General features: G+C 43.3%; 1 protein-coding gene across 1 annotated transcript; it reads left to right on the forward strand.

Moving 5' to 3' along the window:
• The first annotated feature begins 13,015 nt into the window (after positions 1-13,015).
• On the forward strand, positions 13,016-17,421 carry LOC140213468 (uncharacterized). Its single transcript, XM_072284711.1, has 3 exons — positions 13,016-13,087; positions 15,558-15,701; positions 17,110-17,421. The coding sequence occupies exons 1-3, from the start codon at positions 13,082-13,084 to the stop codon at positions 17,419-17,421; spliced, it is 462 nt and encodes a 153-aa protein (XP_072140812.1). The 5' UTR covers positions 13,016-13,081.
• The last annotated feature ends 1,423 nt before the right edge of the window (positions 17,422-18,844 follow it).

The raw sequence follows: 18,844 nt of genomic DNA on the forward strand, positions 1-18,844 counted from the left end.
GCTATAAGCGTGTTTGTTTAACGCACATAAGCGCTAATATCGATCCTACATTGCTTACGCTACTGACCCACCCACGCGAATTAAATTGGCATTCTCTCTACGAATGTTTAACTCCAACATCAGAAATCCGGATAAAGCAAATTGTTCTCTACATAAAACACCTACAAATTGTTTATCGATGCTCATGTAACATAACTCCGTTCATATTATGAAATAATACATTGAATTCTAGAGGAACCCGCTGCAGAGAAAATGGACTGATCAGCTAGTCTACACAATCTGGCGCATCGATAACGCCATTGTTAGTGACACTGAATTCAGGGAAGAGACCAAAATTACGGACCCCTACACGTAGTTTTGTGATCTACAAACGTATTCCTTCCTGGCTTACTTTGTCCGTGAATGAAAACAAATCCCTATCTGACGAACTGCGCAAAAAATCTCGTTTGGGCGAGTTAGAGTACATCGAACTACCTGATATATCGAAACACTGTTTTATCATCATCAGCAGCAGCAGCAGCAGCAGCAGCAGCCTGGTTACGCCCACTGCAGGGCAAAGGCCTCTCCCATACTTCTCCAACAACCCCGGTCTTGTACTAATTGTGGCCATGTCGTCCCTGCAAACGTCTTAATCTCATCCTCAAACCTAACTTTCTGCCGCCCCCTGCTACGCTTCCCTTCCCTTGGAATCCAGTCCGTAACCTTTAATGACCATCGGTTATCTTCCCTCCTCATTACATATCCTGCCCGTGCCCATTTCCTTTTCTTGATTTCAACTAAGATGTCATTAACTCGAGTTTGTTCCCTCACCCAATCTGCTCTTTTCTTATCCCTTAATGTTACACCCATCATTCTTCTTTCCATAGCTCGTCGCGTCGTCCTCAATTTGAGTAGAACCCTTATCGTAAGCCTCCAGGTTTCTGCCCCGTATGTGAGTACTGGTAAGACACAGCTATTATACACTTTTGTCTTGAGGGATAATGGCAACCTGCTGTTCATGATCTGAGAATGCCTGCCAAACGCACCCCAGCCCATTCTTATTCTCCTGATTATTTCCGTCTCATGATACGGATCTGCCGTCACTACCTGCCCTAAGCAGATGTATTCCCTTACCACTTCCAGCGCCTCGCTACCTATTGTAAATTGCTGTTCTCATCCGAGATTGTTAAACATTACTTTAGTTTTCTGCAGATTAATTTTTAGACCCACTCTTATGCTTTGCCTCTCCAGGTAAGTGAGCATGCATTGCAATTGGTCCCCTGAGTTACTAAGCAAGGCAATATCATCAGCGAATCTCAAGTTACTAAGGTATTCTCCATTAACTTTTATCCCCAATTCTTCCCAATCCAGGTCTCTGAATACCTCCTGTAAACACGCTGTGAATAGCATTGGAGAGATCGTATCTCCCTGCCTGACACCTTTCTTTATTGGAATTTCGTTGCTTTCATTATGGAGGACTATGGTGGCTGTGGAGCCGCTATAGATATCTCTCAGTATTTTTACATACGGCTCGTCTACACCCTGATTCCGTAATGCCTCCATGACTGCTGAGGTTTCGACGGAATCAAACGCTTTCTCGTAATCAATGAAAGCTATATATAAGGGTTGGTTATATTCTGCACATTTCTCTATCACCTGATTGATACTGTGAATATGGTCTATTGTTGAGTACCCTTTACGGAATCCTGCCTGGTCCTTTGCTTGACAGAAGTCTAAGGTGTTCCTGATTCTATTTGCGATTACCTTAGTAAATAGTTTGTAGGCAACTGACAGTAAGCTGATCGGTCTATAATTTTTCAAGTCTTTGGCGTCCCCTTTCTTATGGATTAGGATTATGTTCGCGTTCTTCCAAGATTCCGGTACGCTCGAGGTAATGAGACATTGCGTATACAGGGTGGCCAGTTTCTCTAAAACAATCTGCCCACCATCCTTCAACAAATCTGCTGTTTCCTGATTCTCCCCAGCTGCCTTCCCCCTTTGCATATCTTCCAAGGCTTTCTTTACTTCTTCCGTTGTTACCTGCGCGATTTCGGATTCCTCTAGACTATTTTCTCTTCCATTATCGTCGTGGGTGCCACTGGTACTGTATAAATCTCTATAGAACTCCTCAGCCACTTGAACTATCTCATCCATATTAGTAATGATATTGCCGGCTTTGTCTCTTAACGCATACATCCGATTCTTGCCTATTCCTAGTTTCTTGTTCATTGCTTTTAGGCTTCCTCCGTTCCTGAGAGCATGTTCAATTCTATCCATATTATACTTCCTTATGTCAGCTGCCTTACGCTTGTCGATTAACTTCAAAAGTTCTGCCAGTTCTATTCTAGCTGTAGGGTTAGAGGCTTTCATACATTGACGTTTCTTGATCAGATCTTTCGTCTCCTGCGATAATTTACTGGCATCCTGCCTAAGGGATTTACCACCGACTTTCATTGCAAACTCCTTAATGATGCCCACAAGATTGTCGTTCATTGCTTCAACACTAAGGTCCTCTTCCTGAGTTAAAGCCGAATACCTGTTCTGTAGCTTGATCTGGAATTCCTCTATTTTCCCTCTTACCGCTAACTCATTGATCGGCTTCTTATGTACCAGTTTCTTCCGTTCCCTCCTCAGGTCTAGGCTAATTCGAGTTATTACCATCCTGTGGTCACTGCAGCGCACCTTGCTTAGCACGTCCACATCTTGTATGAAGCCAGGGTTAGCGCAGAGTATGAAGTATATTTCATTTCTAGTCTCGCCGTTCGGGCTCCTCCACGTCCACTTACGGCTATCCCGCTTGCGGAAGGTATTCATTATCCGCATATTATTCTGTTCCGCAAACTCTACTAATAACTCTCCCCTGCTATTCCTAGAGCCTATGCCATAATCCCCCACTGCCTTGTCTCCAGCCTGCTTCATGCCTACCTTGGCATTAAAGTCGCCCATTAGTATAGTGTATTTTGTTTTCACCCTACCCATCCCCGATTCCACGTCTTCATAGAAGCTTTCGACTTCCTGGTCATCATGACTGGATGTAGGGGCGTAGACCTGTACAACTTTCATTTTGTACCTCTTATTAAGTTTCACAACAAGACCTGCCACCCTCTCGTTAATGCTATAGAATTCCTGTATGTTACCAGCCATATTCTTATTAATCAGGAATCCGACTCCTAGTTCTCGTCTCTCCGCTAAGCCCCGGTAGCACAGGACGTGCGCGCTTTTTAGCACTATATATGCTTCTTTTGGCCTCCTAACTTCACTGAGCCCTAATATATTCCATTTACTGGCCTCTAATTCCTCCAATAGCACTGCTAGACTAGCCTCACTAGATGACGTTCTAGCGTTAAACGTTGCCAGGTTCATATTCCGATGGCGGCCTGTCCGGTGTTTTATATGAAATCTCATATATGAGAGGCAGACAGACAGACAGAACGACGCAGATACATAGATAGATAGATAGATAGATAGATAGATAGATAGATAGATAGATAGATAGATAGATAGATAGATAGATAGATAGATAGATAGATAGATAGATAGATAGATAGATAGATAGATAGATAGATAGATAGATAGACAGACAGACAGACAGACAGACAGACAGACAGACAGACAGACAGACAGACAGACAGACAGACAGACAGGCAGGCAGGCAGACAGACAGACAGACAGACAGACAGACAGACAGACAGACAGACAGACAGACAGACAGACAGACAGACAGACAGACAGACAGACAGACAGACAGACAGACAGACAGACAGATAGATAGATAGATAGATAGATAGATAGATAGATAGATAGATAGATAGATAGATAGATAGATAGATAGATAGATAGATAGATAGATAGATAGATAGATAGATAGATAGATAGATAGATAGATAGATAGATAGATAGATAGATAGATAGATAGATAGATAGATAGATAGATAGATAGACTTTCCCTCTGCCTTTCGTTCTTGGGTAAAGTGGGCAGATAGATCATTCTACCTCAGGCCGACCTCCTTGCCCTTCCTCTAATGAATTTCTCCTGTTTTGTTGGCTGCACAAGGGCTCAATTGCGCAAATTTTCGTTCGCGGGAGACATGCGGAAAAAGAACCAATTTCTGCCGATTTCAAGACGTTTGTCGATGTGCGCTCGTCTCAGAGAACTAAGGCATATAAAGTCAACAAAGACAATACAAAGGGAGCGCTAAAGCATCGTCACCACACGGTGGCGGTTCACAATCTAATCCTTGGTTAAATTTCCTGTGCGTGAAGAAATGCGCACTGTTTGACGCATCGGTAGCAACAGCAACCATCACTAATATGACACATCAGCGGCTAAGTGCTGGTCGAAGGCAACATCAAAATATTTCTACCCAAGAGTGCCTTAGGCAAGCTGACCTAATACCACACCTGCTGGTTACTAACTTGATTGCTTCTGCCATCCTCTTGGGCAATTCGCTTCCATCCACACCAAATGTTACTCTAGCAGAACAGTTATCTTTTCTACGCAATACATAATAAGCTGTCTCATTCTCCTTCTTCCTTTTAATCCCTACTACAACATTATCCTACGCGTATTACACTTGTGTCCTTGATACTCATACTATCTCCTAATGCAGCTCCTCGTATTTTCCTTTCCATGGAATTTCATGGAATTCTTTGTTCCAACATTCTAAGCCACCTATCCTTGGCCTCCCATATTAGTACTGGAAGAGTAGGTTGTATCCACAAGCATATAGGTAAGCCGCCCATCACGAACCACTCCAATCTCGTTCGCCCAAAACAAACCGGCATTGCCTATCCTCGAGGCTGGAGGACACACATTATATCCACGTCTCATACAGGGCCGACAATGTTGCACGAATGCTGGAGGGACTTCTCTCACTGAAAATATTCGCGGCGAATAAATAGCGAGTCACATAGGTAAAGAAAAGTATAGCTATGGGTCGTGGACTTTGATGTAATATTAGGTGGGACACTCTTTATGTCCTAACAAGTGCAAACATGCGTCTCCTGCGCCCGAGCCAGTCTATAAACAAGGTTACAGCGACAAATTATTATCGGCGAGACTTGATGGGATCTTTGAAGCAGGTTCAGCGAGACTCTGTGATATTGGCCGGAGTGTAACCAAGACCTCGTCGGCAACGTGATTTGCGTCCCGCAATGTGATCTTAACAACTAGCGAAAGGAAATTCTCCGTCATTCACCGTATAAATAAGGAGTCGAACGCAGCTTGGTTCCAGAAGACCGGGGTTACGTGGAGCGATGCTTAGATCGATTGAAGTGGCTCCGGCTTGTTACTCCTACGCTGTTAAATATAAGAACGGCTCGCCGCTGAAGCTAAATTTGCCTGTGCGTTTTGTCCTTGACACATGTCACATTTCAGTTCATCGACGCCGGATGTTGCAGGTTATTGTCTTTTGCGTTTAGTGTCATTGCAAGTATAGGTATAGCTGCGCGTAATGGGTAAGACGACTGCGACATCAGAGATATGAACCGGTTTAAATAGGAGATACACATGCATATGAGAAACGCGAGAGTTGTCCGGGATGCTAAAATCAAACTACGATAGAAAACAACTATTTGACGACCACTTCCTTTCTAACTTAAATCGTTCTGTATGTGTCCTTTCTGACATATTGTCGAGACGCGGTCGTAGACCCGGACTGCAGCATGTGTGTTGCCATCGCAAAAAAAAAACATAAAGAAAGGAATGGAGAAACAAAAGGAGAAACAATATGATGAACCCCTTCTTGTCATGATGAACTTCATTTGTGTGGTTATTTCAATAGCGCTCATACTGTTCGTGTATTCTTGAATGTTACTGTCTCCTCCTCTGAGGTCTATTGAATGCTATTCAAATTATTTGCGTTTGAAAAAAAAAACAAGCTTAAGAACAATACCTTATTCTGGGTTAGTTGGTTCGTCTTGACAGTTTTCATAAAACCGCGCTAAAAACGATGACGCAAGGAGATTGCGCCAGTTTCGTTTGGTTTGGTGCCTACGCATATGGCTGAACCCACTACGGGTGATCGGCCATGAATCGGGTGGCTGATGGTGTCGGTGTCAAGTCATGTATATAGCCTCTAGAAAGCATTGCAGTCATATTTCAGTCAGATTGTAATGTCGCATAAGGGAATGCAAATGTCGCTGAATGTCGACAAAAGTGCCATCATAGTTTCCCTTTTACTTTTCCTGTCCGGATAACACTGAAGTATGATCACGAGATTAATTCACAGGTACAATCATTGAAATAAAAGGGAATGATTCATACAGAAAAGCTTAATTGGTGGACACACATAGAATACATCGCAACTAAAGGAGCACGGGCTGTTGGTTTATTACGAAGAGTCAGCAACAGAAACTTTGGAATTCGCCGGCCGACTCTGCTGATGATTTATGGTATGTATGTCCGCCTTATTTTAAAGCTTGGTTGCGTATTTTTTTCTGGAGGTCCTGCTTATAAATTACGCCCTGGCGCTCTTTTAGAACGCAAATCATTACCTCGATGTCTTGGCCTTGCAAAATGTGTGGCAAATAATTTCTTTATTATGAAACTCACCTGCCATCTCTTCAAACTCGATTTCGTATAGTGACAGTCCAGACATTACTGAATATTACTGAATTACTGAATATCTACACTTCTCCCCAGAGACGCACCTCCTATGTGTTCATTTGAAAGCCGACTGCCTTCTTTACGAATCAATGGTCTCGACTGCATCGTCCCCAGATAATTTGAGGGCCGAAACTACATAATCCATTGCAAGTATCAATCCTCGGTGTGGTTTTCCCAAATTTAGCTACTGCGATAGTAAGCGTTGAACTCGATATTATATTTCCTAATAACACTAAGCTTCTGGCTATTAGGTACTTAAAGGTTAATTAAATGACTACCTTAAGAACCTCCCTATAGATACAATAATAGCCGCAGAAGCTTTTGTCAGTGAAGAGAAGGCAGGAGGGGGCATTTTTTTGAAATCATTAAATTGGTCTTTCTGTCTTCGAATGCCCGACATTACGCCAATATTTCAAGCAGAGTTATTGGCTATCATTCTAGCTCTACGGAAACTTCCGTCATCTATTTATTCAGCTGTAATCATAACCGACTCCTTATCGGTTAGTTATGCTCGAACAGTGCCAGATTCATCTATCATTCTCCGAGAATTTTATTCATCTGTCTCCAAACATTTGGGCCTCATCCATTTGGTATGAGTACCTGGGCACATGGGACTCCCTTTAAAAGAGTCAGCAGACGCACTGGCGGCGGCATCTCTTAGAGGTCCTGTATTGAGAATCCTGAAACCTTCGGCATACGTCACGGCTGCAAGATTTCGGAAATTTTGTGTTCATGAAGAACATGATAAATCACGTGTAATAAATAAAACGGATGTACATATCTTAGATTCCCTTGGCACAGCAAGAGGTGTTCAACAAGAACATTTGAAGTCTCATTCACTAGAATGCGTTGCTGAATACCAATGCTTAATTTTCATTCCCGCAGGTCTGGTTCCGCACCTTCCCCTCATTGTTTTTTATTGCAACAAACTTGAAACTATGGAACATTTCTTTATAGAATGTCGTAGGCTCGACGTGCACAGAAAACGATGTCTGGAGGGTCCCCTTCACCAACTTGGATTGCGCATGACGCCCCCTGTGATACGGTCTCTTGGGGCGTCGGCACTAGGACACTACAATAGGAACTTATTTGATGCCATATTTATTTTTTTAAATTAAACAAAGAGACTGTCATGTCAACTTTATTGCGTTACTTTCCTCAATATGAGCACAAAAATATTAGCCTAATTTTAAATTAATACAGCCTGATACTTGATAATTTCGATTAGTATTTATATGATATTATTTATCCATTACAAAGTTCAATTTAGGTAATATTACCTTCTCACCTACTGCCACCCGATTCATGGCCGATCACCCGTAGTTGGTTTAGCCATATGCGTAGGCACCAAACCAAACGAAACTAGCGCAATCTCCTTGCGTCATCGTCTTTAGCGCGTTTTTATGAAAGCTGTTAAGACGAACCAACTAACCCAGAATAAGGTATTGTTCTTAAGCTTGTTTTTTTTTTCAAACGGAAATAATTTGAATAGCATTCAATAGACCTCAGAGGACGAGACAGTAACATTCAGACACACACGAACAGTTTGAGCGCTATGTAAATAACCACATAAATGAAGTTCATCATGACAAGAAGGAGTTCATCAGATTGTTTCTCCTTTTGTTTCTCCATTCCTTTCTTTATGTTTTTTTTCTTTTGCGATGGCAACGCACATGCTGCAGTCCGGGTCTACGACCCGCGTATCGACAATATGTCAGAAAGGATACATACAGAACGATTTAAGTTAGAAAGGAAGTGGTCGTCAAATAGTTGTTTTCTATCGTAGCTTGATTTTCCGTCCGTCCGTCCGTCCGCCTGTCTGTCTGTCTGTCTGTCTGTCTGTCTGTCTGTCTGTCTGTCTGTCTGTCTGTCTGTCTGTCTGTCTGTCTGTCTGTCTGTCTGTCTGTCTGTCTGTCTGTCTGTCTGTCTGTCTGTCTGTCAGTCTGTCAGTCTGTCTGTCTGTCTGTCTGTCTGTCTGTCTGTCTGTCTGTCTGTCTGTCTGTCTGTCTGTCTGTCACATATGAGATTTGATATAAAACAGTCTTTCGATATATCAGGTAGTTCGATGTACTCTAACTCGCCCAAACGAGATTTGTTGCGCAGTTCGTCAGATAGGGATTTGTTCTCTTTCACGGACAAAGTAAGCCAGGAAGGAATACGTTTGTAGATCACAAAACTACGTGTAGGGGTCCGTAATTTTGGTCTCTTCCCTGAATTAAGTGTCACAGCAATGGCGTTATCGATGCGCCATATTGTGTAGACTAGCTGATCAGTCCATTTTCTCTGCAGTGGGTTCCTCTAGAATTCGATGTATTATTTCGTCATATGAACGGAGTTATGTTACATGAGCATCGATAAACAATTTGTAGGTGTTTTATGTAGAGAACAATTACTTTTATCCGGATTTCTGATGTTGGAGTTAAACATTCGTAGAGAGAATGCCAATTTAATTCGCGTGGTTGGGTCAGTAGCGTAAGCAATGTACGATCGATATTAGCGCTTATCTGCGTTAAACAAACACGCTTATAGCCTGCCAATCCAGCCCTCCTCGCGCATCGAACCGCCATTGCGAGCGACAATTTGGAGGTGCACCGGCATTACTGGGGTGAATGGCGTTGGGATGTTGACATGTGACTCATTGAGAATGTAATCTTATTTCTCTGTCAGATAAGAAAGGTCAGCGCAGTACCAAAATGCGGTTCGTCTCCGTAGCCTTCCTTCTTGGACTCGTGGTCGGTGAGTGAGACGAACATTATTATTTCACTCAATTTAGCTGAGTGTTGCCTGCTCACAAGTGATGGACTAAGCGAGGATTGCGTGATTTTTCGCTTAATTCGCTCGTTTCCCTTTTGCGTCTGTCTGGTCTTGTCGACCCTTTCATTAGCAGTGTCTCGATTATACATTATACATGGCGTTGAATGCAAAAGCAATTTTTTTCACAACCCTATACAATATCATAAGCGTATTGAGTACGTAGATTTGCAGTTTATTAGGATAACTACCAGGTTTGCCGAACGTTTCCACATGGTTGCTCTGTATTATTGCTACCGTTCTTTTTGGCATCCGAAGACTATCATCTCAATAAAGATTGTTCGCTCTCCTGTAATCGAGAGCACACGTAAGCATGAAATGGAAACAGGCGAAGTAGAATCGTTGGAGATGATACTAGCCGCAATCTTAAAATGGGTGTAGTGCATGTTCGGAAAGGCACACCCACCACATCACATCGCACCACTCTCGCACCACCACCACATGAAAGCTGCCCAGCTAGAGGAAGAAAACCGGGTGAAGACAGTACGACAGGCAGCGAAAGACGCCACGGAGACAGAGCGAGCGGCCCAGCTAGAAGTAGAAACGCGCCCGAAGGAGGCGCCACTCAATGTGGCGCCATCTCTCGAGCCGTCGCAAAACCCGCACCGGGAAACTCACGGACCACTGGCGCTTGAAAGAGCACAGTCAACTCTGTGTCAGCTCTAAAAGAAGACAGTGAAGTCTATGGGGCCGTGTATCCGCATTTTGAACGTCGTAATTCGAAATGACAAATAAAACTTCTGCGCACTAGAAGTGACCGCTTATGGGATAAACATTAGAAAGAACTCTGAAGCAGTCACTAGTGTAATAAGGTGGACTTGTACCAATACTTGGGGGCGAGAGACCTCATTTTCTTAAGTTTTGCCTGGTCGCCCCAATTTTCATGTTTTGCTCTCGCAACTATGCCCGGATAATGGCTCTAGTTTCTGGCTCAAAGTCACTTGAAGGTCGCCGACAACGGGAGCTAAACGCGTTTCATGCTTAAAAACCAGCGCATCTGCTTGTAACAAATATCGAAGTTATTTCGTGATATAATGTGTCTTTAGAAGACCGAACGATTTTTCATGCTGCATCCATATCTTTTTCCTTCCTAATGTTTGCGCAGAGTTTCCAGAAATTTGTATAAATTTGGAGGCCTTAGGAGCAGTGTCAATTCGTGATTGAATAGGGTTCACGTAGTGACGGTCCCGGGGCGGATTCATGGCGCTTTTCGTGCACCCTCTTCTTCGATAGTCTAGAATTGAGAATAGGTACTACGACGTCTGGCTTGACTATCGGGGCTTATCAAGAGGCTGTCTCACGTGGTTGGCTGGTCTTATAGTCAAAAGATAACGAAAATTCCAACTTGAGCGAACCTTATAATCCCACTTTTCGCATAGCAAGGCATACAGAACGTTAGATCATTCCGCAGCCACGTACTAATCGTGGTCTACAACTGTTGTATTTTTCTCGACGCAAGAAATTACGAGTGATCCTACTTAATTTTGACAGCTTGCAACCATTATCCCAGAGAACCACACAGTAAAGAATGTGTTTTTAATGTTTCTTTTATATTTAGTGCTCAGTAATATTTGTTATGTACGCTCTGTTATGCATAATTTAGAAATTATTTTGTACCGTCTGTTTTGTGGCTGCTTTTTGACAGCTGGAGTTGACGCGGCTCGCCAAGCTGATAAAATGCAGCTTTTCCCGCCTGCTATTCTCACCGCTAGGGTGCATTTCATCATGTAGGGGTGTGGTGACATAAACCAAACTAAATAAATTCAATAAAATGAAGCGAAAATAATAAAATATGGTGGCGATCGTAACTGTCTCGCCTGTAGGTAAGTGGAGAAGATTAAAGAGAACTGAGCGGCTGGATATTTATTTCATACGAAAGCGTAAAATGAGCCATTTTGCGAAGAAAGCCGCCGGCGTCATCAGCAGTGAAACGGGTCCTAACTTCCCATTGGCTGCGACGCCACTTTGCGAGAGCGCTTCCGCGTGCTCGTGACGCTGGCTCGGGCCTCGACGGAGCAGGCGGGTGCAAGAGTAAAGCGCGAGACAGACGGTACGACGCGGCGACGGATCCGGCGTGCAGCAATCCGGTTTTCGGATGCTTCGGCTTGCCGCTCACGTCATTTCGAGACACACGGTGCGGAAAGTCATCGCGGCGCCGGTTAGTTGTAGCTCCGCCCAAAACAGTGTTGCCCGACCGACCATACAACAGCAACAAAAAAAATGTCGCCAAAAGTTCTTTTTCTCCATAATTAAATATATTAAAATGATGCGGAGAAATAAAATAAGTTAACATCGCAATGGATTTATGCAAATAAACAATCTAGTATATGTAGTGATACATTATTGGTTGTACGCGGAAGAAACTAGTACTGAGATGTTGGTAACAATGGCAGTACGAAGGCAGGGACTGCAAGCAAGTGTTAGCTTGTGTTCCGTGCTGCTGCTTCTTGCTTCGTGCTTTCCGCAAGTCAGGCGTGAGCGAAACTGAAATGGTCCTTACTCAGCGCCGCAAAAGACTGCTGTTACTGAAAAAGAAAGTTCTTCTTATTCAAAAAAGCCTGGAAGAAGAACGCTGGCGCAGATGGTGGGTCCGACCCTCGTGGAGAACGCGACACGCCGAGAGCGAGTTTTTCACCACGGTACGTATCGTGTGTTTTGTTATCGCTTGCACATTGCTACTAATTACACGCGCCAGAACCTTTCGACAGCTTAAAACCCAATTTGAGCAATTTGGCGCGACGATATCGCTTGTCGCTCGCAGCTCGATGTGATGTTTCGAGCGACTAGGTAATGAAAAGCCGGCGGGAATCTGTGGCAGTGTTTCGTGCGTTGTGCTCTTTTAAAATGTTAAACTCGAGATTTGAAAGCCAAAGAAACTCATTTCCTGTCGAGAATTGAATGCACGTTCCAGAAAGTTGGAAAAATGGTACGTGCTATTTTTGGTAAACTTCACGTGGAGTAGCAGTGGAAGTCGATGTAAGTGAAAACTGCGAGTCCGCCGTTCACTAAGAAAATGCAGAGAAGCGCACCGCGCTACCTCTTCGTCGCCCGCATGTGGTTTCAGTGGCAAGTGACGAGGTGACGCTGCGCTAGTTTTGATCGAATGGGCATTGTACCCACATATATCGCTGACCCAAGTGCAAGTTCACATTATTCGCCAAGTGCATTCCGCGATTTTTTTGTGTGTGCTTAAAAAGGAAATTACCAAAAGTCTGCTTCCTGCTGCAGATGGAAAAAATGCGGGATGGCGACATCGACTACTTCAAAAAATACTACCGCATGGTTCCCCAGCAGTTTGATTTCCTGTTAAGTCTTGTTGGAAGGGACCTGCAAAGGCTTTATTGCATTAAGGAGCCCATTTCATCAGCGGAACGACTGGCCATGACGCTCATGTAACAATGCCATGTAGTTGTAGTGCGGCCCTGTGTCCCAACACTGGCCATCTGCTGTAGAATACCATGCAGAATGATCAGTGGCTTGATTTTCAGCCTTTTCACGTACTTCTAATGGTCCATAAAGCAGTTATTATGAAATATGTATATTCCACAATATCAATGCAGGTATTTGTCTTCTGGAGACCTGATTCAAGACATTGCACTCCCCTTCCCAGTGGGCATATCCACTGCACGCCTGGCTGTCAGAGTCACATGCAAGGCGCTGTGGCACAGGCTTCAGCCAATATACATGCCCGTAAGTACATTCATGTGTAAAATTCTGGATGAAACAAGTCATGCTAAATGCAGAATTTTCAGTCACATGCCACCATTGCTATGCTTGTACATAATAATGCGCTAGATATGTGGTCACTTTATAAAGCTGGATTCACATTGTGCACTGATTTCTACAGACGAGTGTGGTGTGGCTGAGCAGCAAAGTGCAGTGAAGTGCATTGCTGTGCTGCAAAGAGGCGTGCCAGTAGCAGCTTGTTTGTAGTGTTTGGCAGCACTCAGTGATGTCATGCTAGCTAATAGAAATTCAACCGATCATCTCAATACAGGTTAAAAATGTTGTTCAAACGCTTTGCAGTTTGTCTTAATTTGTGTCCATGATGCATCATTTATTCTTATAGTCGTTTGTGTTTCCATTATGATTCTTTTTTAGAATTTGTTAAGTTAAAATTCGTTATTCGCAAATGAAAACATAACAGGGAGAAATTGGAGTTTATTGCTGTCTGGCAGCTTAATGTTCAAGATTGTCCTTGTAACTATCACAAACAATTAACGCAGGCAATAGTCTTTCTTTGGGTGCAAACATGCAATATCCCTTACAGGAGCATATTCTGACGGCTTACATGGTGAACTTATGTGTACTAATTCTCACTGGCAGGCATTTACATTTTTAATAGAAACTGCACAAGACCACATTTTTGGTTATTCTTTTTTTACTTTGTTCTGAGCACTTTATTTAAATAATGAAAAAAAAGCACATAGTGTGTGATGCATTTGCTTATCTTACAGGTCCTTGTCGAAACACATCTTTTGCATTTGCTGAGTATCTGTGTCCATCCTAGACTTGTCAGGCTTTTCAACCTTGTCTCTTGTTGTTCTGTTCAGCTGCATCACACTATGCTCTTGCAGCACAATTAATGGAATACTAATTATCTGCCACCCTTCTTTAGAAATAGGCTAGTTAAAAATATGTCCAGTTCAATGCGTGTAAATGCAATGTGATGTGCCATTTTACTCATTTAAATGTGGTTAAAAGGGCAACAAACTTTTATTAACTCAAAGCCTGAAAGAAATAATAACCGAAATATATAATATATCCTGGTTATCGCTTGAGTATTCAGCAAGAAGAACGCATACGTTAGTGTTCATACTTGATGAATGTTAGTAATATATCCCTGTGACTTGTTCACACAAATAGAGCAGTGTTTATTAGTATTGTAACACCTGGATTTATTCCTGCCATTAACAGAAGTGTGATTCTGGGAGAAAATGTGGTTTACCACAATTTTTATCGAACTAGTTTGGGGTAGAAACATTGGAAATTATCTGGTTTTTCCCAAAAACATAGGACCTTGAGAAATATGAAAGGCCCTATTTATACTACCGGTCAACATGATATTGAATTACTTTGTACGTGGGGATTACGAGGGAAGATTGCCTTCTTTTTGTTGAAAGCTTGTGATTTTGCTCTCAAACATCATACTGTAGCACACGACTTCTATCATTACCCGCCGTGGTTGCTCAGTGGCTATGGTGTTGGACTGCTGAGCACGAGGTCGCGGGATCGAATCCCGGCCACGGCGGCTGCATTTCGATGGGGGCGAAATGCGAAAACGCCCGTGTACTTAGATTTAGGTGCACGTTAAAGAACCCCAGATGGTCAAAATTTCCGGAGTCCCCCACTACGGCGTGCCTCATAATCAGAAAGTGGTTTTGGCACGTAAAACCCCATATATTAATTATTAATTAATTGAATTAACTTCTATCATTGAATCTGGTCCAATTAAGCAGTGTCTTATCATGATAGTACTGTAGATATGTTACCGCACTCATTTTCTAGAAAATTAAATTCATTAATTGTACAATTAGTTGTACTGTCCTTTACCACTGCACCTCATTTTCCATTTCTGTGCATGAACATTGCGTGGCCTCAGAGCAATTTTAGAGTACATATAATTGGTTTGCAGCCTCTTTCATAACTACAGCCTTTCTGCTTCAGTGCATAGTGAATGAGAGTGCAGGAATGCAAAACACATACCATGGATGGTAACAAACAATAGAGGATCCTCAGGTATTAGTCGGCGCTCTTATTGTGTTCTTATAACGTCATCTGTAGTGTGTAGTCCAAAAGCAAATGCACACTTAGACATGCAGATAAGTTGTACACCTTTGCATACATTGTCAATCCACCGTGGTAGGTCGTTACCTGTCTCATTGAGCGGTAAAAAGAATGCTTGCCGTGCGGATTGCCATGTCAAATGCAAAACTACTGGTTTGCTCTGGCACGGAGATGAACACATTGTATTGCTGCTCGTATGAGTGCTGGTGCACACAGTGCAGTGTAACCAAGGGCTTCATATTGTTTGCATTTTTGTATCATTTCTGCCAGGATGCATCTGCATTAACTTGCCAAAATGTAGGCTGTACACTAATGAGTTGTGCACTACGAAAACTGTGATATGAGAAAACTATATTTATTTGCTTCTATTCAGAAGCCAGACGCTGCTGCGTGGCTGCACACTGCTGAGGGGTTCTCTCGCACATGGCAGTTCCCAAACTGCATTGGTGCAGTTGATGGAAAACACATCCACATCAAGCGGCCCAAGAACTCTGGCACCATGTATTTCAATTATAAGGTAGGTGTAGTATTTTATAATACTTTGGCAGCGTCCTACTGTTGCTGTTTGAATGTTTTGCACAACCATTATGTGCACCTGCAATGCTAGCAGTGTGCATAATATTACAAGACTGTTTTTATGTAGCAAAGTGACATCCATGCTTTTCTCTTGCCATTCAGACTAGTACCTCATTAATACAGGCAGAGGGTAGGGCTTGTGTGGATGAGTACATGTATGCAGGGGGCACAGATACCAAATAGGCATGCTATAGGGCATATGTGTACTCAACACACCCCATATGAGGAGTACGGGTGTTCCCAGTTGCTGCCAAATTTCCAATTGTGATTTGATGTGTTTGTTTCGAAGATGCTTCCGATGTCAGATTTCCTGCATTCATTACAAGGTGCCCTAGTCTGCCTTAGATGCCCATTGGTGCATTGTTTGCCGATGATTCACTTAAGTGCAACAACTTATGCTGCTGTGTTGACTCGCAAGTCCTTGAGGTGCAGTGAGATGTTGGAATACTTCCACATGTTGACTTTGTGGCCATTAAGGACTCCCTTATGAATACAACAACTTTGTTAGTCATGAGCAACTTATATAATTGGAAGGCTGTCATTATCTCATGAGTGTTAAGGTGCAGCAGTCATGCATCAAAGCCATCGCTGGTGTACGAGGACAAGCCTTCGGCTTGTCCTCGTACACATTTCATGGCTCATCACTCCTCTTCCTCGCACGGCACACATACACTGCCCGTCACACTGCACGCTTCTAGTCACCATCGTAGCACTGCACACGAACGAATGCTGTGTGCAACAGCATGCAACACTTATAACGAATGCAACACTTATAACAAGTTTGTCAGGTATCTCCAGTATCTGTCCAACATCCTGCGTGACTCTTGACCAGCAATATGGCATCGCAGCCCCAAACAATGCTGTTACCAGCTTGCAGATTGAGCTCAGCGTATACACCCTATATCTGTCCTGCATACCATGGTGAGATCAGGTAAATAATACCTAGCTTGCTAAGCTCCAGACAATAAATTCGTAGGCTGCCTAAAAAAGGTGACGCATTCTTATTTAAAGATTTTAAAATATTGAGAAGTTATGTGCGCTATGTCTTAGCTCAGAAACTGGTTTGTGGCCTTCTTGCGGGAAATGAATCTCCTGTGGAAAAATTAGTCACCGCTTGACTCCAATAATGTAAACCTTAAATTTGAAGATAATGCACATATTCAGCCATTTCAAATTGTCAGGTTTTGTATGAATAGCAGACTATTCAAATAATTAGTGTTCATCATTTCAAATACTTGCACAGCCCTATCTACAAGCCATCTAGAAACAATGTGAAAGCTTTGTCACAAATTACGTAATGTACAATTTAAGAATGGCGTATGTTGTTCTTAAATGGACTATTTCTACAGGGCACATACTCCATCGTCCTCCTTGCCATAGTCGATAATGACTACAAGTTTTTGGTCGTGGATATTGGCGCCTATGGCAAGCTGAGCGATGGAGGAGTCCTCCACCAGTCGCAGTTTGGGCAGCGCTTGGAGCAAGGCCAGTTGCAGCTGCCGAGAAGCTTGGCCTTGCCAAACACCATGCAGCAAGCTCCGTGTGTGTTTGTCGGGGACGAGGCTTTCCAGCTCCGGCCAGACTTCCTGAGGCCATACCCTGGACGAGAGCTCGAAGACAGGAAACGGATCTTCAACTACCGCCCTAGCAGAGCAAGGTGAAGCTCTCTCAAAGCCTCATCCTTGTATTCTTCTCACAAAAGGACCCACATACCCTATTGAGATAAGGGCGCACGAGGCTTCCTACTGGAGCTTGACCTTTAATGTTGTCACCATGTCCCACTGTCACTAAGAGACATATAACAGAAGCTGCCATGCACCTATAAGTGCCATTTTGTCTATGTATAGACAAAAATGAGCACCTCAGTTATGCATTCCCTATCCTAAATACACACTAAAGGGAAGCATTCAATCAGTTTAAATTGATAAAGCACTTAGCGAGAGTGCTATCATGTGCCACTGAGTGCATCATCCTTGTGATGAAGATGGAGGAGTTAAAAGGTGTTCACAGAAGCTCGTGTGACAGGGCTATTACCTCTTTTACCCTAGACACAAACTTACTAGTACTTTTTGGAAAAGATAACTTCATGCAGTAAGACCCCCATCATGCAAATGAATATTTTCCTTAAATGTAGCGATAACAGTGCAGGTGTCTTACCATGCCTAACAGCACGAGAACTTTCTATCATAAATGAACTTTTTGTGCAGATGAAAGGATAAATGCGTGAACTGTTATGCGTTTCCCAACTATTAATTTCACTACTGGCTTCTCAGATTTCATACTTATTGAGACCTACAGTCATGAGACCAGCAGGTGCGACAAAATTTTGTGACTTCTGCTCGGTGTTAAACGTTGTTTCTTGCCTCTTCTGTACCACAAGAGCCTTGTCTAGCAGTATCACAAAGATGTCTAAGCAATAATTCTAAGGACTGAAGAGGCAATGTGTTTCTTTCATCACGCAGGAGGTGCGCAGAGAACGCCTTCGGTATCCTCGTGACACGCTGGAGGATTCTTGAAAGGGCAATGGGGGAAGATCCCAAGAATGTTGAAGAGGTCGTCAAAGCCCTTTGTGTGCTGCACAATTTCCTGATGCACAGGCGCACAGAGGGTGATGATGCGTACTGTGGTCCTGCATATGCCGATTCTGTCAATGGATTCGGGCACCAACGGTCTGGCCAGTGGCGTGAGCAGCTCGCTCAGCCACCGTTGCCAGTGGCTCGCACCCAGTCACGTAATTTTGCCCAAGCAGCTCGGCATGTGAGAGAAACATATGCCAACTACTTCAGCAGTACTGCAGGAAGTGTGTCCTGGCAGGATGCAGTACTGAGGTAGCATGTGGCTTTATTTGCATGTATTGAGAAGGCATACTGTAGGAGGCTTTAATGTTTTCATGTGTGTTATGCATTTTCATGCCTGGCAAGATCAAAAGTCAGGAGACTTTTCATTTGCGACAACGGGGGGGGGGGGGGGGGGCATTCAGAGTTTCCATGTCTGGGGGAGGGGGGTTCGTTGAAACTGTCAGGCAGTGTTCCACGAGTCCTTTTGCAGGGACCTTGCAGTAGCAGACTTTGCTTGCTTCAAAAA

Source organism: Dermacentor andersoni, chromosome 10 (genome assembly GCF_023375885.2).
Source record: "Dermacentor andersoni chromosome 10, qqDerAnde1_hic_scaffold, whole genome shotgun sequence".
NCBI classification, from domain to species: domain Eukaryota; kingdom Metazoa; phylum Arthropoda; class Arachnida; order Ixodida; family Ixodidae; genus Dermacentor; species Dermacentor andersoni.